The 21,880-nt window shown below is 38.8% G+C and overlaps 1 protein-coding gene and 1 pseudogene across 2 annotated transcripts; both read left to right on the top strand.

The window, feature by feature from the left end:
• The first annotated feature begins 242 nt into the window (after positions 1 to 242).
• cdc42ep1b (CDC42 effector protein (Rho GTPase binding) 1b) lies at positions 243 to 19,836 on the top strand. Of its 2 annotated transcripts, none has more exons than XM_017716022.2 (4): positions 243 to 389; positions 493 to 578; positions 10,022 to 12,869; positions 18,193 to 19,836. In XM_017716022.2, the coding sequence occupies exons 3-4, from the start codon at positions 12,431 to 12,433 to the stop codon at positions 18,750 to 18,752; spliced, it is 999 nt and encodes a 332-aa protein (XP_017571511.2). In that variant the 5' UTR covers positions 243 to 389; positions 493 to 578; positions 10,022 to 12,430; the 3' UTR covers positions 18,753 to 19,836. The 2 variants fall into 2 exon arrangements, with proteins under 2 accessions (XP_017571511.2, XP_037396343.1); XM_037540446.1 differs by having other exon boundaries at positions 250 to 389; positions 498 to 578.
• Positions 19,837 to 20,419: 583 nt separating this feature from the next.
• LOC108438315 lies at positions 20,420 to 21,538 on the top strand (annotated as a pseudogene).
• Positions 21,539 to 21,880: the final 342 nt, after the last annotated feature.

Here is a 21,880-nt window from a genome sequence, read left to right on the forward strand (position 1 = left end):
AAGCCTTCTGATTGGTCATTAGTGTGGCTTCCTCAGAACTGATCAGTCATCTATCAATAATTCACCTTTTGTTTGGTCTTCTCTGGGTAGTTCGCTGATTAGTCAGCCTGTTATCTCCTCTTCTCTGATTGGTCAGGCTTCTCATGCTCCTCTTCTGATTGGTCAGTTGTCCTTTGCTAGTTCACTGAGAAACCCATAGGCTCGCGCTGGCTCCGCCCCCCGCTCTCCCTCTTCAGCTCCGTTAAGTCTCGTGCCTTAGCGCTCGCTCACAAACCCGAAACTGCAGTGGACACTAGAAACTACAGAGAAACTCCAAACTACAGAGAACCCTCCACACTCCAGCGCGCGCGGTGTCACTGACCCCTCGTGACGCCCCCTCTGTCTGGCCGGTAAGATAAACAGAGAAAAACATCTGGAATGAAAGTGCTGGGAGTTACAGACTGGACTTTCCTGGACAGCGAGTTCGCCGTTAAAGCTGTGTTTTCATTGCAGTACAGGCTGCGAGTGGACGCTGCTCAGAGGTCAGCGGCTGCAGTTCGTGCAGACTGTGAGGGAGACAGGCTGAGCGCTGTGTGGAGGTCAGTACTGAGCGACTTCTTGCGCTATGCTGATTGGGCAGATATGGAGGGCACGTTATAATTATTGTCAAGCAAGGTTTTATTTATGTAAGCATTTATTTTGTGCAAGTGGACATGGCATAGCTAAGAGCGGGTGTACCTGGGATTGGTATAATGTGTATATATACTGACTGTGTTCATATGTATTTACTATATTTAATGTGTGCAGTTCTTTATAATTATACACACTTAAGAAGATGGTTCTTCAGGGGTTCTTGGGTAAAGAAAATGACTCTATATAGAACCATGAACACTGACCGCATGATTAAAGGGTTCTTTGCATTGTTCAGTGGTTCTTCAGATTGATTGAAAATGTGTTTTATATGGTTCTATATGGAATGTTTTAGAAAAGGATTCTATATAGCACCAAAAAGGGTTCTTTTACTGTTACAGGCTTTACATCATAACAATAGAGGAACTATATATATATATATATATATATATATATATATATATATATATCTTCATTTTTGGCATTTTTCAGTTTTTGACATAATTTGAAAGTATCTGTTACTCTTTACATTGTTTGTAAATTTTAGGATGAGTGGCCTAAAAGAAATTACCCAAAATGACATGGGAAAAATTCTGGTTCCATTGGCTTACATTGAAAGTGAAGTAGGTTTTTTCCTTCTCCTGTAAAGTTACTAGTTTGGAGATACAAGGTTTTCTTCCGACAACAGCGATATATGTGTGTTATATAAAACCATTTTCAAAAAGGTTTCATACAGAATATACCTATAGCATATTCTCCATCAATCTGAAGAACGACTGACTGGTGCAAAGAACCCTTTAATCATGCAAAGGGTTCTGTCAGTGTTCATGGTTCTATATAGAACCATTTTCTTTACTAAAGAACCCATAAAGACCCATTGTTTCTAAGAGTGTAGCAACAATAACAACAACAGAATATTAATAATATTAATGTTATATCATATAAGTATTCATATATACACACAGTGATACATGTATAATTATTACAGTGGCAAAGCAACAACAATGAAAAAAAAAACATCAAGGACATCAAGGATGCTGTACAATAAGGACACACTTTGACATTAAAAGGCCAACAAAATAATAAAATCATTAGAATAGCAATTCTTATTATTGTTATTATTGGTCATATTGTTAACATTGTATACAATGCTAAATACATCACAGATATATTTTGAGTGTATATGCATATGTCTGTGATGTATTTATAATTATAACAACAATGCAACCACAATAAGAAGAATTATTATGAATAGTGTTGTTATTATAATCAATATTATAAGGCATTGTAGTGTTTAAAAGCATATCTATAAGCCTCTAACTTCTCAGACAGAGAGAGAGAGAAAAAAGAGAGAGAGAGAAAGATAGAGACAGAAAGAGAGATAGAGACAGAAGGATAGAGAGAGAGAGAGAGAGAGAGAGAGAGAGAGAGAGAGAAAGAGAGAGAGAGAGAGAGAGAGAGAGAGAGAGAGAGAGAGAGAGAGAGAGAGCTAATGGTTGAGTTAGTGACTTCTTTTATAATCCACTGCTCTACCCTGCCTGGTTTAATCCATTTGTACAGTAGACGTTTATCTCACACTTGCAGTGTTTTGTGTTATTTCAGAAATGTTTGTGTTCCAGTGGTTGAAGCTACATTATGCACTTACACTGTACAGCCTGTGTCTGTCAAACACACCTGTGTATGTATTTTCACTGAGCTGACAAGTCCAGTTATCAATCCCTCAACCACATCTGGATCTAAGCCAAGTTTAACTGTGACTTCACTGAATTTGTTTGGCTGTGTTCTCCACATTGATAATAAATTCCATTTACAATTCTCTTTCCTTAAACATGAAACCCTACAGGTCAATGGTTAAAACAACATTGAATGTAATATAAGACCAAAAATACCAAATGTATGTGGACATTAATCAAAAATCTCCATTCATCATGAAAGTTAAACAAATGAATGCAGTTGTCTGGAATCGAGACTAAATGGATCTGTTGTATGTACTGAACGTTTAGCTGCTTAGGTTTATTCTACATGACCAAAAGTGATGATTTGTGGCAGTTGGGCAGCTTTGGGGGTTTTACACGCTTCAGCAGCTCACAAAATGTATGCAGGGAACTTTAGCAGATTCAACATCATCACCTGTCTCCCTCACTCATACACCAGACTAGTGTACAGTGACCAGCGCAGCCCATTCCAACGACATTTGCTCATCAGTACACATTTCTGGAAAAGTCTTCACCCCTTAAACCATCAGAGCAACAAGTAGAAACGCTAATAAACTGCATTAAGCTTCTATTATTGTTCCTTTTCCTCTATACAAATTCCTAAGGATGTGAAAAAGGAATAATAAAAATATTATAGTTTTAGAAGTGATCAGAAGGCAACAAATGCTGCATAATGCTGGGTAAAGAGTACAGAGTCAGAAATTGAGAATATGTATGAGAGTGTATAAATGAGAGTGGTTCCTGTGCCACTGGGAGATGAAAATCTTCTAACATCTGCATGTCATTGGTGCTGATGTTATAAAACAGTTGCTTTGAAGTCAGCGGCACAACCAATCCAAGGTCATTAAAGTAAACAATCTGGACTCCATGGCATAATTAATCTAAAGTTGTTGTTGTAAACAATCTAAAGTAATTGACAAAATCAATCTAGAGTCAGTGGTGTAACTTTGAAGCTGCATCTGTTTCTGTTATTTTCCAGCTGTTCATCCACACACATCCTCATTGTCAACGCAAATTAGTTACTCGCTTCTGTCTCTTGTTCTCTTGTCCTCTCTCTCTATGTGTCTCTGTCTCTCACACACACACACACACAAACACGCACACACACACACACACACACACACACACACACACACACACACACACACACACACACACACACACACACACGCACACACACACACGCACACACACACATTGCTTCTGTCCCTCTATTATGCATTTCTATGCATGACCTTACAAATCATAAGCATGCCTGGTCATCACTCCTTTAAAATGAAAGAGTTCATAAAAAGAGAGTTATCAGAATGATACCAGAAATATAATATCTTATAAAAAATTATATATTATATACTAATTTGTATTTGTTTTTTTGAAGCATGCTTTCATCACTTCTAAAATGTATGTACTAAACATGTGCATGTCTACATAAAAGAGAAGGAAGTAAACAATATCTTATTACATGTATAGAGATAACTGAAAAAATGTAATATAAGCAGAAAATATGTCTGATAAGTGATTTTTGTAAAATTGTAAAAAGTAAACAGATTTTATCATTTTCTTGCCATTTGGAAAAACAAACAAAAAAAGTAAAAATGTAAAAAAATGTAAAAATCTAAACTGCTTGTATAATTTAATCATGTTGAAGCTTTTTATGCATAATCCAATAAAATCAGAACACTGTTTTTCAGGGGTTGAAATATCTTTGTGGAATATCTCTGATGAGATATTTGTACTGGCCTCAAAAAGGTCTCTCCCTTTCTGCTCACTCTCCTCTGAAAGGACTTAATGTTTCATTAAGAAATAACTCAATGGGTTTTCTAGATCGAGACATTTTAATAGGAAGCAGACAGATGCACACACACACACACACACACACACACACACACACACACACACACACACACACACACACACACACACACACTCACACACACTCTCACACACACACACACACACTGGGCTGTGCCACGTTGCATGATGGTGTATTTAACTGTGGCAGGAAGCCACCCACAAATCCACTGCAACCTTATGGAGCAACATAGCAAGACTGACACTGTGACACACCACTGGCATTGCCTTGCAACACAAAACTGGCAGATTAACACAAAACTGACACATTAACACAAAACTAGCACTGCAACACAACACTGGTTCTGTAACACAACACTTTCACTAGAGCACAATACTGGCACTGCACTGGCTCTATAACACAACACTGGCTCTGTAACACAATGCTGTCAGTAGAGCACAATACTGGCACTCCAAAATAACACTGGCACTGCAACACAACACTGGCTCTGTAACACAACACTGGCTCTATAACACAACACTGGCTCTGTAACACAACACTGGCTCTATAACACAACACTGGCTCTGTAACACAATGCTGTCAGTAGAGCACAATACTGGCACTCCAAAATAACACTGGCACTGCAACACAACACTGGCTCTGTAACACAACACTGGCTCTATAACACAACACTGGCTCTGTAACACAACGCTGTCAGTAGAGCACAATACTGGCACTCCAAAATAACACTGACACTGCAACACAACACTGGCACTGTAACACAACGCTGTCAGTAGAGCACAATACTGGCACTCCAAAATAACACTGACACTGCAACACAACACTGGCTCTGTAACACAATGCTGTCACTAGAGCACAATACTGGCACTCCAAAATAACACTGACACTGCAACACAACACTGGCTCTGTAACACAACGCTGTCACTAGAGCACAATACTGGCACTCCAAAATAACACTGACACTGCAACACAACACTGGCTCTGTAACACAACGCTATCACTAGAGCACAATACTGGCACTCTAAAATAACACTGACACTGCAACACAACACTGGCTCTGTAACACAACGCTGTCAGTAGAGCACAATACTGGCACTCCAAAATAACACTGGCACTGCAACACAACACTGGCTCTGTAACACAACACTGGCTCTATAACACAACACTGGCTCTGTAACACAACGCTGTCAGTAGAGCACAATACTGGCACTCCAAAATAACACTGACACTGCAACACAACACTGGCTCTGTAACACAACGCTGTCAGTAGAGCACAATACTGGCACTCCAAAATAACACTGACACTGCAACACAACACTGGCTCTGTAACACAACGCTGTCACTAGAGCACAATACTGGCACTCCAAAATAACACTGACACTGCAACACAACACTGGCTCTGTAACACAACGCTGTCACTAGAGCACAATACTGGCACTCCAAAATAACACTGACACTGCAACACAACACTGGCTCTGTAACACAACGCTGTCACTAGAGCACAATACTGGCACTCCAAAATAACACTGACACTGCAACACAACACTGGCTCTGTAACACAACGCTGTCACTAGAGCACAATACTGGCACTGCAAAATAACACTGACACTGCAACACAACACTGACACTGCAACACAACACTGGCTCTGTAACACAACGCTGTCACTAGAGCACAATACTGGCACTCCAACACAACACTAGCACTGCAACACAACACTGGCTCTGTAACACAACGCTGTCACTGGAGCACAATACTGGCACTGCAATATAACACTGGCACTGCAACACAACACTGGCTCTGTAACACAACACTGTCACTAGACCACAATACTGCCACTCCAAAATAACACTAGCACAGCAACACAACACTGGCTCTGTAACACAACGCTATCACTAGAGCACAATACTGGCACTCCAACACAACACTAGCACTGCAACACAACACTGGCAGATTAACTCAAAATTCACACATTAGCACAACACTGGTATTAAAAAACACTAGCACTGCAACACAACACTGGCAGATTAACACAAAATTCAAACATTAGCATAACACTAACTACAGCACAATACTGGCACTCCAACACAACACTGTCATTAAACCACAATTCTGGCACTGCAATGCAACACTGGCACTGCAACACAATCCTAGCAATGTATAACAACAACGGCAATGAAACACTATTACTACAGCACAATGCTGGCACTGCAGTGCAAAATTGGCACTGTAACACAACACTGGCACTGTAAAAAGAACACTGTCACTGTAAGACAACATTAACATTATAACATCGCACTGGAACATAATGGCTATGCCTTCAGTTCAGGCTATACACGTCAAAGACAACACCTCTATGATTATGCTCATGCCTGCTAGTGCCCTGTGGGATTGTAGTTGCAGTCCATGAAGTATCTAAGACTTCCAGGATGTATGTTTTTGTAGAGTGATGTTTTTTCTCACAAAATTAGTCCCATTCATTGGAACTCAAAATGTTTGGTTGAATTCACTGCCAGTTACTGGTTATTCTAACATATTACGCTAGAGGTGGCACCAATCCAGGAGAGGTACTGGGTTTATATTGGCAGAACATGCTGGATCAGATATTGGTGAGAATAAAGGAAATGAATCTGATCCAAAACTATTGTGAAACTACACTGAAAATAGCACGGAACTGCTTGTAGAGTTGAAAAACAAAGTGAGGTAGGTCCCATCATAACTTCAACAATCACATGATAATGCCATGCGGGTAATTGTGTAGTTTGAGCACAGAATATAAACATAGGCAGGGATATACAATGCAAACGTTTTTTGCTTACATTTACTATTAAAATATTCTGTGTGAAGATCTTGTTCAAATGTATCGTAGTTTTAGTCAGACGGCTGCAGAGACAATATAGCGTTCACCTTTGCACCGTTCCCCACTCATAACTGCCCAATAAGTTAATGATTACTTGCATTTTATTTTTTAAAAAACAATGTGCCCAACAATTAGACATCAGCATATTCCAGATTTCTTTTTAACAATATCCTGTGATTGCTTTCGGTTGTTTTTGACCAAAAACATATGTAGTTTTAACCATATTTAGGATTTTAAGCAACCATGGGTTAAATCCATATTTTATGTCACGTCTTTCCCTCCCAACAGACAGACTTGTGTGAAATACAGTCCATTTACAGGCAGCATCTTTCAAGCTTCTTTACTGTAGCAGACTGAGCCAGCTCCACTTTTCTTAAGTTCAGGACCTTCAAGCATGTTTAAACGTAAGGTAAACCAAGCAGGCTACCTGTGATAATGTGATTAAGCTCGTAATCTACTGCAGGCTGTAGCTCTCCCCTCAATTAAAATGACGAGTACTGTAGCCTAGTTTGTTAGCAATAGCTACCTACCTACCATAATCTTGACACTGTAACACAGCCTTGGCATGACAACACAACATGACACTGTAACACGACACCTGCACCAATGCGTTCAATCTTAAACACACTTGGTCCTTTATAATGCCAGTTACAGAGGTGGTCCAATGGAATCTCTCTCTATCTCTGTCTGTTTCTCTTTCTACTTCTTCCCCTTCTACTTCGCATGTTGTTCCCATTATTGTCTCTTGCCCTTTCCATGCCTGAAGGGGGGAAATGTTTTTGTTGTTTTTTGTTTGCAGATGTGTTTATAGATACACACTGCAGGTATGCTTAAACCCAGCATGTAGAGAAGCTCCCCCAGACTTGAGTGTGTTTACTGTGTGTGTGTGTGTGTGTGTGTGTGTGTGTGTGTGTGTGTGTGTGTGTGTGAGTCTGCCTGCTTGTAATCTTTCACCCATAGCAATGGCAGTACCAGTTAAAGGTTTGAACACACGGAACATGTTTTTTTTAGTCTTAATGACATTTTAATCAACAGACTTTTGGTCCAAAGACAACCATAATATTAAAGTTGATGCATAAAGGGGAACACATTACCCTGGTTCTCTCCCCTGGCTTCCTGTGAGAAGTACTCTTCTTTTTAACATCACTGTGCATGGTTTCTGTTGATGTCTTGCTCAGTGTGTCACATGTCATGTTCCTTTTCATATCATGTTGACTTTGTGCCTTTTTCTATCTATGTTAATGTTTTAAGTTTATTTACTGTTTTAATGCAGCACTTTGGGCAATGCCATTTAATATTGCTCTATAAATAAAACTTACATATTTGCTACTATTTATAAATTCATTTACGAATGGAAAATCCAAACATTTTTGTAAAACGTCCTCCCCAAACCAGTAGCAGTTTGTTTCTGAGGCAACATGGCATCCTGTTAGAAAAACATCCCGGGTGGGTCCTGAGCTGCTTGAGAGATGCCAAGAGCAAGTCAAGCTAAATCAAAGCTGCTGCTATAGTGAAGAATCTAAAACTGAAGAGTGGTTTCACAGCTTGGACTTATGTCACTCCATAATTTTATACGTGTTATGTAGTTTTTATGCCTTCCCTTTTTTTCTAAAATGTGGAAGGTATAAGAAATGTAAAAGTATAGGACAATGCATTGTTGTAAATGGGGTGATTTAACAATATTGTTTTTAAGACATTCAAATTATTGATTATATCAGATAAAGTGTGTGGTCATTTTTTGGCCAAAATAAAAATTCTTGGACTTTTTTCAAATGTCAAAACAAGCTTTGTTTAGTAATAACTTCAACTTTATTATTATAGACTGTTCTATCAATTTTACTGTGTTTATTGTCCTCGAGTCACATTTGAGTTTTTGGTATATGTTTTGATGTAATATAACCAAATCATATTGTGATTTGATTTTTCATAATGCACTGAATTGCATCTTCAGGAATCATAATGGTATCAATTTGTTTTAAGGTCAGAGACAAAGAAAATTACTTCATGTATAGCAGTGCACAAACTATACTGCCACCGCAGAGCAGCAGTGTCCCCATTTGCATTTATAGCATTTGGCTGAAGCTCTTATCCAGAGCGACTTACAATTTGATTATTTTTACATAGGTAGGCCAAGGCGGTGTTAGGAGTCTTGCCCAAGGACTCTTATTGGTATAGTGTAGGGTCCCCAGGTGGAGATTGAACCCCAGTCTACACTGTAGAAGGCAGAGGTGTTAACCAATACACTATCCCAACCATTTTTTATCTTGGGGGGCCAAAGTGCAATGTTTGTGGTGGGTAGCAGGTCAAAAAGGCAAAAGAAAACACAAATAAAGAAGCTTGATAGGTTTCAAATTGAGTAAAAAACATATTTTATAACATTGCACTATATTTTGCTAATAAAATTCTTTGGAACTTCAAATTTAAAAGGAAAATAAAGATTTATTAAGTTATATATAGTTAAAAAATGTGCTTATTCTCTCACTGAGTGAGGTGGTTTAAGGTAACTTTCCAAATCAAACATTCTTATGTGCCACATTTTGGGCAGCCCTGCAGCAGAGCTTTGTGTTTGAGAGATTAGTATCAGACTGCTTTATCTCTAATAGGACTGAACTTGGTGGGGGTACAAGAAGAGTAGAATGCCTCTATGGGATAAAACGACACAGAATCCCTTCATCCTACATCCTCCTCCATCTCCAAAGCTCTAAACTCCAGCCCCCCTGCAGAGTTTGGACTTATTGCTCTCATTCACTGCCTCTTTCCATCATTCAGTCAATCCTGTTAATCTCCTTCTTATCTATCCCTCCTTTTCTTAGATAAGGCAGGGTCAGTGTCTGTGTATGTATGTATGCATGGGTGATGCTATTGGTCACATAACCCATGCCTTGTACTCTGTAAGTCATTTTGCCTACTTGTTGATTCAAACTAATGAGTGCTGACCATGTGTTACTAGTGCAATGTCAATCTCTAGTACTTTTGCAAAGCTGCCATGTCTGCACTCCTCTGAACTCCTCTTTGCCTCCCCTTAGGAGCACGCCACAGATGGATGCAGGGTGCTGAGTGACGGGACACTAAGTGGATTGGAAGAGTCTGACAGAGTGACAGAGGTACAGAGACAAAAGAGAGAGAGAGAGAGAGAGCAAGAGAGAGAGAGAGACAGAATAATCTGGCTAATCCAGGACAGACCAATCCTGACGGAACGCTTCACTCACGTCCGCTGCGAGACACAGCGGCAGGGATTACGGCTGGGGAAAAACACGCACACACCTACACAGATACACTCACTCACTCACTCACTCACTCACTCACTCACTCACTCACTCACTCACTCACTCACTCACTTTGAGGCCTGAAGCCTGAGGAACGTTCGGCAGAAACAACAAAGACTGGGGAAAGTCGGCAGGACATCCTGTGGACTGCTAGGGAATGAAACCTCCAGAAGGAAAAAGAGATATTTCTTTTGGCTGCTAGAGAAGGAGGACAAAATAAGTGCTGGAGAACACTGCACTTACGCATTACAGCATTCAGTCCTGGTTAGTTTGCTTTGTGGAAAACTTTCATGTCTAAAGTTTCATGCCTAAAGAGGTCATTGCAACAGAAATAAGTCAATAGTAAAGTGGTTTAATGGAGCTTTGAGTTTAGTTAAACATACTGGAGCTCTTTATCATATTTTATTATGTGTAAAATAACCCTGTAAACTCCTACAAAGGGCGTAACTACAAAGTTACATATCATTGCACCTGTCAAAGCCTTATATCTCCATTTCTTTACTTCAACAATTTAAGAAATTGCTCTTGACACTGTGTGAATATTTCGTGATGAATGGATCAACAGAAATGTCCTAAAACTTACTTAGAATAAGATCTTGTTACACTGACACACATCAACTTAAGATCTCTTCATCCATCTCCTATAAATTTATCCTTTAGGAGATAAAAGATTGTGTTATTGCAGATTCAATATTAGTTTCTTAGTTGTTCCTAAGTGGTTTATTCTTAATATTTATATGTCATTATGCCTGAATAATATGTGTTAAGATTATTAACGGAATAATAAGTCTACAGTTTAAGGAGTTAATGGCTGAATGTAGGTGTTTAGTGGAAGCAGATGGAACGTGGTCGTTGTGAATGCTTCTAGAGAGAGGAAAAGAGAGAGGGATAGAAAAAGGACTGGTTAGCACTCAGGCTGGGAGGAGGTGTTTAAAACCCATTGAAATCCTATTAAACTTCATTAACAGGGTTATTTATAATCTTTGAGTGAGTGTAGAGGACCAGGTCAGGGCATGACCCAAAGCACCTTACTGTCCATTACTCTAGGGGGACAATATCACCCAGCAGCATAAAAAGCACAGCTGTGACTGAGCAGAGGGCTTTTAAGCAGATTTTTGATTCCAGACATCTTGATGGTGGAGTGAGTGAAGGTAATAGTAGTATGTTATAACAGTTGGAATCTGAAGTACATTTCCCAAAGCAGTTCCAGTCCAGTCCTGGTCTGTGCTGTACTGCACTCAATTTTGCAAGGTGGTTCCCTGATTGGTCTGTTCAGGCCACTTATTCAGTACCTTGCTGAGTAGCTGCTGATTGGTCAGTCTTTGTGCAGTAAATTGCTGATTTTGGCATCAGCACTTTTCTAATTGGTCAGACTTTTTGCATGGTAGTTCAGTAACCCACAAATTCAGTTCACTCACTAGTCACTGAAAGAATAGCTTATTGATGATGGAGTCACTTTAAGTATAGATCTTTTTTCACTAAGTCTAACAGTGTACAAGTTATTGGGGATAGTAGGTGTTGGAGTAAGTCTGGTGCCTGTTATGCAAGAAAGTAAAGCTTCTGTATAGGTATGCTAACACACATCTGAGCTTGTGAGGGTTCCTGCCAGCAGTTGGACTTGCTGAATTCTCCTCCCAGAGTTTCCTTAGACGACTGGATGTTAAAACCAGATAGAGTAAAGACCGCTATATCTCAAAAACACACCAAACTTCTGCACATACACACACACACACACACACACCCATACTACAGTTGGCTTCTTTAAGCATCTGTGGTTCCAGAGAAAGTAGACAGTATTGCTCTGTGAAGACAAGATTGTTTTGCTAAAGGAGCAGTGTTACAGAGACTTTGGATACTTTTTGGCATGTTTCATGCAAGTTTGCTTTGACCTCGTATCAGGAGGAACGAATAGCTTTCCGCTGCTCATTTTTTTTTGTTGACTTTCTCTTGGAGTTAAAAGGATTTCATTTGGATATTTTTGAAGCCACACCTCAAAGGGATCTTATTGTCAGAAGACTGACAGACTTTTCAGGAATCTCCTTATATCTGGATTAATGAATCACAAAAAAACAATCCTTTTGCGCTTTTTATTTACTCACTCTGGGAATTAAAGGAATTTGATTGGAGTTTGCAGAATCAGGCCTAAAAGGGATTCTACTTTCTGTCACCATGAGTCTGGCCAAGCTTCCAGTATTTAAAGGCCTTGTGTCGACATCCCAAAGCAGGCGGCGCATTAAGACCGAACTTTCTGCCGAGATGATTAGCCTGCCACTGGGGGACTTCCGCCACACCATGCATGTGGGCCGTGGAGGCGACGTTTTTGGAGACACATCATTCCTCAGTGAGCACGGAGGCCAGGGAAGCGCTCCGGAGAGTCCAGACTCCAAACCAGTGAGGTTTTTCTCCCGCACTCTCCGCCATGTCAGGAGGAACCCCCAGCCCAGGCTTAGGACAGACTCCCGAGAGCTCTCATCGCCACCCCCACCTATCTCACCCATCATAAAAAACGCAATCTCACTGCCCCAGCTCAATCTGACCAATGGAGGCCTGGAAGGGCCAATGCTTCCCACCTCCACCAGCTGCCTGGAACAACCACTTTACTCCTACGGTAAGACTTGAACATAAACACAGACATGTAAAGTGTATGTCTTCTTTTCACTTAAACAAAGACATACAGGGTCACTGATACAAGGCACCACTTATAAATCACCAGAAGCAAACTGAGTGCAAACAATGCCCCCTTATGGAGAATCTTCAACCAGCTTAACATCTGTGAGTGTCTGTGTTTGAGTGACTGAGTTAAAAGGTGGGGCATCTAAAAAAATAAATTATTGCTTTAAATAAATGTATTCATGCCACACGTTTCCATAAAAATCAGAGCTGAGTTAACATATATGAATGTATTTCTTCAACATGAAATGCAGTGGCTGATGGAACTAAACTAAAATATTTCAGTGCCGTTTATTTGGCTTTCATGGGTCTGCCATAGCCCAAATGTCTTCAGATTAAAAACATTAATTTATGAAAATACTAATGATTTATGTGAAACAGACAAGAACCGCTTCATTTTGGCTCATTATTAGAGTGCCAGAGGCAGCTACTTGTCCATTCTGGGTATGAAGCACTGTGGTAGGGACAAAAAATTTGGGTGCATAAGAGAGCATGGAGTCCGTCAGCAGATTTCAAGAAAATTTAGGGCAGATTAATGTTTGAGATTTGAATATATATAAAATATGAATGTAAGCCAGTATAAAACCAGTTCAAGCAAAAACAAAGTGGAAACCATTTTAACACAAATGAATCTTTCAAATGGGCTTTAATGCAGCAGGTTTACAGAAAAGAAGACTTTAAGTGAAATAGCTCCTTCAAATGAGGGAGCCGTTATTGCAGTACGCAGTGGAGGACAAGTTTTATCCATGAGAGTTTTTTTAGTCAAATTTATTTGAAATGCAAAGAATCGAATGCATTCAGGTGCATAAGTACTTATCTTTGTACATAATGTTTTTTTTTAATTAGACAGTCCTGTTTAGTCTTAGCAAGTTAACTGATCAAGTCTACTTTTAACAGCTAAGTTATTAAAAAACTAACTCAGCTCACTAATGATCGTAACATTATTCACCAACTGTAATTAAGAAGAAATATCTTCTTAAAACTCAGTTTTCACTAAGATTCTGACATTCACCAATGTTTTCTTATTTGGCATTTGTTCTTCGGTAAAAACAGAATCTACACGCACTCAAGAGCAAAAAGGCGCGAACAATCCTGAGCTTTAAAAACATGACAGATTTGTTTCTTAGGACTCTTCTCAAGAACAAATTTACTAAAAACTTAGGAAGCTATTGGTGAATGAGGCCCATTGTTCTTTAATGTTATTTGTCATTAGACATCATATTAAAGTGAGTGTCAGCAAAAACCTAGTTAACTTTCCTTGCTTGTTACTACTTGTTCTAGCAACACTGGTCTATGAGTGAGGTCTTCCTCAGAGGTTAACCTTTTCAACTTAAGAATAAAAATAAAATCAGTAACATCCCTCAGATGATCCGGTTGGCATGTGTTTGAATGAAATGTTTCACAGTAATATTTTTACCCTTAGCCTAGTTATTCTGGCTAACTTACTGCCAACGCCATTCTCATTGCACATTGTTGTCTTGTGTTGTTTACTTTGCTTGAAGAAAGTATTTCTTAGACACAGCTGACAAGCAGCGATTGGTTGAATGTCATGTCAATCACTACTTTGCAAATGTACTACTCTTCTTATTTAAACAGTAGTGTGCACTAATAGAAAACTATATTGTTAGGTCTGTCCAATATACAGAAAGACATACACAATATTATACACAAGTTCCCACTATAATACATCTAATTGTACATTTTTATTAAGGCATGCTTAATTTGAATGAATGAATGAATGAATGAATTTGCTTAAATATATGAGCCACACTTGGTTGAGATACTGTGGGCTTACTAAAGGGTTGCAATGAATGAACCAGTCAAATGTTTGGAAACACCAGATTAAATATATTGCTGTCGGGTTGGTGTGCAAATTATTAACATAGTGCAATTTTTTGTGTTAACAGGAAGTTTTAAGTGATGTTTCTATTGCATGTCATTTTAAACTGTGACCTTCTAGGGGGCACTAGATTTAAACAAAACGGCATCTTCTCCTGAATGTATTAGCTATTTTTGCCACCATTTTGAATTTTTTTAAAAAATTTTCCAGCCACAAGTAGCTCCTTCTTTCCCACCTTCATCAATCATCTGCTCACAAAGTAAACCATTTCAATTATACTCAACTTTGAAACCTAATAATAACATCAGATATTATGTACACTGTTACATGAATGAATGGTTAGCATATTATTAGTATACACTAGAGATGTTTTTCATAAACTTCAGGACATTTTGATTTAAAAGCTTCTGCTTAATTGCAAAGAATGAAACTGATGCCTATGTTAGATGGTATTTACGAAACAAAAATATGTAATTAAAAAAACTATACTGAGCTGCTAGTGTGGTGGCAGCATGCACATTCTTCGGTCCTGTTTGAAGAGCCCAAGGTGTCTCCTTGTGAGGCTTCTTGTACAAAAATGAAAGCTACATCAAAATATAATGAAGGCCACTTTGAAAAATCTAAAGATGAGATCAGAAGGTAGTTTGGATTTATTCACCACAATATTCAATATGTTATTTAGTTTTTTTGCTGTTATTGTAAAATGTGGGAAATAGCAAATACACAATTTTTTACCTCCAAACAACAAGAAGTTATCTAGTATTGATGTCTTATTGCACTGAACCATCCAAACACAGAAACACAAACATACACAAATGGTTGTCTGTGGTAAGAATCCAAACAACTAATAAAAACACTCTGCCTGTTTCTGAGTCATCCAGATGAGTGTAATTACAGCTACACACAGAGACACAAACACACGCACACCTACAGTATGCTAAAGACATATAGAACACATACATGCACACACACACAGACACACACACACACATGCACAGAGCACTAACAGAGCATCCCAGTCTTATTTTCTGAAAAAATGAAAGAGAACGAGAAGGCTGCGTCTGGCTGTATGGGATTGTGTGTATGTGTGTCTGTGTGTCGGTGTGTGTACAGTATTCGCTGCAGGATGTCTGGAATTTCCCCTTGTCCTGGGAGCACTTACCCAATGCTAAAAGAATTCACCAAAAAAAGGGAGAGGAGAGGGCTTAGAATGGGCATGATGTGTGTATGTGTGTGTGTGTGTGTGTGTGTGTGTGTGTGTGTGTGTGCGTGTGTGTGTGGCTGAACAGTACTGAGCAGTCAATGTGATATACTCACTCTCATTCACTTGTAATGTAATTGTAAGCTCTCAGTCTGTCCAATTCTTTCTCTCTCTCTCTTTAATGCAGCGCTTTAATTTGAAAAACAGGAGACCTGCTGTTATGTTGAATTAAAAGTCAGTTAGACAGACTCCGTTGTAGAAGGCAAGCGAACCAAACGTGAGCACACCTGTGACGCAATTACCAACTAATGCTAATTATTTAGACCCTGTTGCACCTTTTGTCTAAAATGTTTATGGCTGCTTGATTGTTTGTTTTAATGCTAAAACAAAACAGTAACTAAGAAACTGGTACAAAACTGCAAGACTAAGGTGTGAAAATGAGCATGAAAGCACATTATCTGGTAAGAAATTAACTTGATTGGATCAGATGAGGTTCAGCATGTCTGGTGTTGACCTGGGCGGAACTATTATAGTCCCTGCAGAGAAACACGCTGAAGACTTTTGTTATTATGTTATTATGGGGCTGTATGATTTCTGCAGGTATAGACGAAGTGACTTTTATAAAAGACACCATGAACACTTTTATAAAGTATATACACCAAAAGGAAAAGGTGATTCCCACTCTTAAGAAGGAATGGTAGGAAAGGAATGTTCCAATACAACTATGATCCTAAACACACTATAAAAAGCACAACAGTTTTTAAAGAAGAAGAATGTGAAAACCATTGCCTGTCCAAGTATTTCACTTGATTCATACACCTTTGGGAAATCTTAAAGCAGAAAGTAGAGCCCTACCCCCCACTGAGCTGATAAGAATTATCTGTGAAGAATGGCGGAATATCTGCCCAATTGTGCTGCATTAGTATCATCAGACTTGAGCAACAAAGGTGAAAATACAAAATATTAGAAAACAAATGATGAAGGGTGCACTGACTTTGTTGTAGTTCTCTTTAATGTATGAACCGTTTATTACAGTTTTACCAGTGAAGCAGTAGAGCATTTTGCTCTATGGACTAAAACTAATTAAGCTGCACTGGTCAGAAATCTTTTCTAATTAACCAAACATTTTAGTGATATGTTACTTTCTCTTCTATTTGCCAGCCATGCCAACGGTGATTCATACATGGTGGAATGTGTGTGTGTGTGTGTGTGTGTGTGTGTGTGTGTGTGTGTGTGTGTGTGTGTAAAAAGGAAAACTCTCACAACACCGTGCAGTTATAGGGTTGCTTAACACTGTCATCCAGTGGACATCAGCACTCACTGCAGTAAACATTCTGATAACCAGTCAAGTACAGTTGGCAGGTTTTAAATGTTTTGAAGAAGGGTTTTAAAGGAATGGTTCAATAAAAAAACCTAATTTAATCTAATCTAAATCTAATTACTGGCATCCAAATTTTGCATATTTTGATTAATGCTGGAACTACAGGGATAATATTGCCTCTGTGTGACCCTAATGATTAGCTGCAATTACTTATTTACTTTGTAAAATATTTTCTTTATTTTGTTCTCATTATTTTATCAAGTCAATAGAAATTTAGCCAGTGAAAAGGTCAGGATATTTTTAGGTCAAAAGGAAGTACTTAATCACCACCTATAACTACAGTGTATCATATTTACTCTCTACTGTTACATCATTTAGCTTTTTTGAACATTTTGAAATTGTTCGAAAACTCTAAATTACTTTTAGGGTTACATGAAGTGAACTGATATTTGTTTATCTTCATGTGGGAATTTTATATTAAAAAAATTTCACTGGAACATAGAAGACTCCAGATTACTCAAAAACTTTAAAAATGTACTTGTTTACATATGCACTAATATTCTTTTTTGGGAACTGAAAACTCAATATAGTCATGTAGAATAAAAAAAAAACATTGCTATTTTGAACTACTGTGTAACAAGAACACATCACTGACAGCTTGTTTTAACAATAACAACAATAATGATAATAAAAATAGTAATGATATAATTACAACTACTGATATTATTCCTGCTGCATCTACTATAATAATACTATTACTACTATTCCTAATACTACAGCTACTACAAATAATAATAACAACAGTAATGATTTTTACTTATGCAGCTTATGTATACTCTACTGTAAGCCCTATTTCATTTTGTACCTGTTGTAACCCTGTGACTGTTTCTCATTTGCAGGTGTCCAGTCAGGTTTCGTCACGCTGCCTCGTCTGTCCCGTCTCGACAGGAACTCAACAGAATCACCTCCGCTACTGCCTCAGCAGCGGCGTGGCTCAGATCCAGACACCTTCCCCACGCTCCAGCGCTCCGACTCCCTCACCTCCTTCACTGTGGACCTTGGACCCTCCCTCATGTCTGAATTGCTGGGCCTTATCGACAGCTCCAGTGATTTCCAGGGGGCACAACAGGACCTTGAGGATGAAGAGGAAGAGGAGGAGCCAAGCTCATTGTTTGAGATGGCAGTGGAGAGTCCATGTGTGAGCAGCAGGGGGCGCTCTAGCAGCCCCGACTGGACCCAGCAGGACACCGAAACAGGTGAGAATGGGGACGTTATTACACAGGTGACGCCGGATGCTTCTATGTGGTCCCCGGTGAGAGTGGAGCCGACTATGGAGGCCGAAAGGTTCCAGCAGGCAGCCAACATGCTGGCACGCCATTACGGAGGGTCTGGAGTTATAAAGGGACGACAGAAGGCACCGTATGCTTTTCCTGAGGAGGAAGAGGAGATCAAAGTATGAACATGGAGGGAAAGACATTACAGATATGTTAATGTAGACAGTACACTAAAGCAATAATTAAGCAAAAAGTCTAATTTACACATTTTCTCCCTTATCCCAAGTAATGTTTACCAGCCAACACATGTTTGGTGTCTGAAGTTTGCTTCTTTAGTTTTGCACTGGAACTAAAGGCTAATGTAGCTAATTAATAATAAATAGTTTTGCCTCATCAATTAGCACTGTGCAAATTTTATGCATAAATCATCACACACATCCCTTCCCAAACGTACAGACAAAATTGAGGCGTCAAGAATTCTGCTGCTACTGCTTTCAGCTATGCAGTGCCCTTTTTATTAATAGTTTTTCTTGTTTGCCTACATTAGCTTATGTTAGCCTCATAGATTCAATGTGAAACTAAAGAGACAAACATCACACACCAAACATGTCTTGCCTCATGAATTACATTTAGAGTAAGAGAAAAAATCTTTTTCTATTTTTTTTTTGCATAGCTGGGAAAAATGCAATTTCTTTTGATTATTTCCTGTCTTCCATTTAAACCCTGAAGAAGCTGTAGTAGATCAGAGAGCACTGCTGACTCTGTTGTTATTTAGTCTTTTATACTACATGCATTTTTCAAATACAATGAAAGCGGTTGAAGATAATGTTAATAAACACAGCTTTTATACATGCATAATATCCAGAAGAAATAAGCAGATAGACGCTAGATCTTTTTACTTCAACTTCTCAATGTGTTCTTTTAAGCATTAAACTTCTTCAAGCACTACAGCCAAAAACATTCGTATTTTCAGAACCTCCTTGTGTAATGAGCGCCTCCTAGTGCAAGTTCATAGTCCTGCTTATCCATAAACTATACACAGTGATTAGTGTAGTACTAAAAACCTTCAGCAGGTGTTCAATCTTCAGTTTTGTATGTATCCTCTCAGCTGCAGTCCAATGTAAACTTTCTGTGCTGGTTTCTGTAGCGTTCATTTATATGTTCTTTCTTCTTAGAACTTATGGCTCTAAAATGTCAGTATGCAAGAGTACTAGTTCAAGTGTCACTCATGTAAATAATTCAATAAAAGGGTAATTTTTTCTAAAATACTGTGCTGGTGTGCCATCTTAAGTGCTTTTAAAACCACCTCTACTATATGGTTGTGTGGGTGCATGTGTATGTAGCTATGGTGGAGGGTTGGCCGGGTAGTTGATCTGATGTAATAAGTGACCATTTTCTTCTTTGCAAACAATTTCTTATCAATAATCAGGAATTTGTGTTCAATTTTTTGCTCAACCCTGTGCTGGGGCTGATGTCTAGTTTTGTTGTGTAGTTCTAAGCCCTCTGTATTAGGTTTCTGCCACCCTGGTTTGTTGCTGGTCCAGTTTCTCCAGGTAAATTTTATCTGCCTTTTTTCTTATCCCTGCTTTGGACTATAATCATGATTACTGGAGATCTTTATATTATTAATCATATTAGGTTTGAGCGGGTCTCAAAAGCCAGACTTCTGCATATCATCAGGAACCGCAGCAGCAGAGTCCAGTCCAGATAATGCATGGGCATGATGGCACACTCCTCATAGGTGCACATCATTTTAAAGCAAAACAATGATTATCTAGTCTCTCAGTCAAGGTTTAGTCACAAATCTGGACTGAAGCAAAATGGAGAGCAATGAATTGACTGTTGATTAAATATGGAGATTCAGAGCTCTAAGAAATCCACCACGCTCAATGCCATGTTTGGACTCCAGTTTGCAGTCAGTAAAGGAGCCTTAATACAGCTCTTCAAAGTGTCTGAGGAGATGAAGAAAGTACTGAAGTGTGACTACATTCTAGTTGCTGACACTGAAGGTCTTCGAGCTTTAGAGCTGGCAAGAACAGACATCATACATCATTTTAATGAAATGGCAACATTTGTTGCAGGTCTTGTAAAAATAAACCTATTTGCAGAGAAACTAGCAGAAACGCAGGACATCCTTTAGATTGTTGTTCAGGCCTTCATGAAGATGAAGAACGTCAGGCTGAATCCCAGCTGAATGTTTGTTCATCAGAATGTTGCAGCTACAGAGAAAATCATGGAGGGAAGGAGACGTTTACAGGACAACCTGGATGAAATGACCTAGTTAGCTGTTAAAGACGAAGTCTGTGATGTAGAACTTTTCAGTGACATCACTGCATTTGATGTACAGAATAATGTAAAGTACTTTTCACAGCTCTGAGAGGGCAGCCCACCAATGGCTCCACCAAACCCATGCTACAGGGTTTAGTAGCTAAAAACAAATTGTTTCCCATGCATCACAGAGAAGTGGCATGAAATGATCACAATTCCGAATGCAAGCGAATGACCGGTGGAATGCACTACTGAATAAAAACTTTTAGTTTCAAGAATACACACAAGATATCAGTGTACAGGAAGATGGAGGAGGAGTATGAGAAATGGGCCTGGAGTCTTACCAGTGCCATGCTAGGCACTGAAGTGCTAAACAGAATAGCCAGTGGAAAAGTGGAAAGAATTGAAAAGCAAGAGTTTTATAAAAAAAAAACCCTAGATGATGTCCAAAAAGTATTTTAAGTCTATTTTGAAGAAAACTGAAAAAGTAACACTGATTCAGAGGACATGAAAATTTAAAAAGCAAATTCTACACCTCCATGATGAGCTTGTAAATGAGGCAAAAAGTGAACGGGATGACAACATTCAACAGAAAAACCTTTCAAAAAAGCTGGACCAGCAACTGATAAACTATGAAAAGACACTATTTGAAAAGAGCAAAGAGGTTGCATTGAAGCTTAAAGGAAATTGGCACAAAAAATAGAGCTCCAAAGGCTGAATTTGTTCAGTGTGGGGAAAATGGATCTCTTTATTGACTGAAAATGCTCCAAAGATAATGCTAAAATATCAGAAGATATGTTAGACAGTGAAGATGTTAACATATCAGAAGACATGAATGAAAAGGATCACATCTACAGAAGGATTTACACTGCTGGAGATTACCAAGATTATGTCTCTATGAAAAAGAACATGCTCAAATTTAAGGAAAAGTGTCTTAAACCAGAGGACCAACAGTCAGTACAAGAGATAATTTCTAAGGTCTTTGAACAAACAAAACATAAAATGCATTCATTTCCAGTCTCAATGCAGGGATATAATGTAATCT

Source organism: Pygocentrus nattereri, chromosome 1 (assembly GCF_015220715.1).
Source record: "Pygocentrus nattereri isolate fPygNat1 chromosome 1, fPygNat1.pri, whole genome shotgun sequence".
NCBI classification, from domain to species: Eukaryota; Metazoa; Chordata; class Actinopteri; order Characiformes; family Serrasalmidae; genus Pygocentrus; species Pygocentrus nattereri.

Bases quoted from the DNA above. Each gene is read 5' to 3' on its own strand.
- cdc42ep1b (XM_017716022.2), top strand. From the start codon at position 12,431: ATGAGTCTGGCCAAGCTTCCAGTATTTAAAGGCCTTGTGTCGACATCC. The intron at 12,870-18,192 runs GTAAGACTTGAA...TCTCATTTGCAG, and splicing joins ACAACCACTTTACTCCTACG to GTGTCCAGTCAGGTTTCGTC.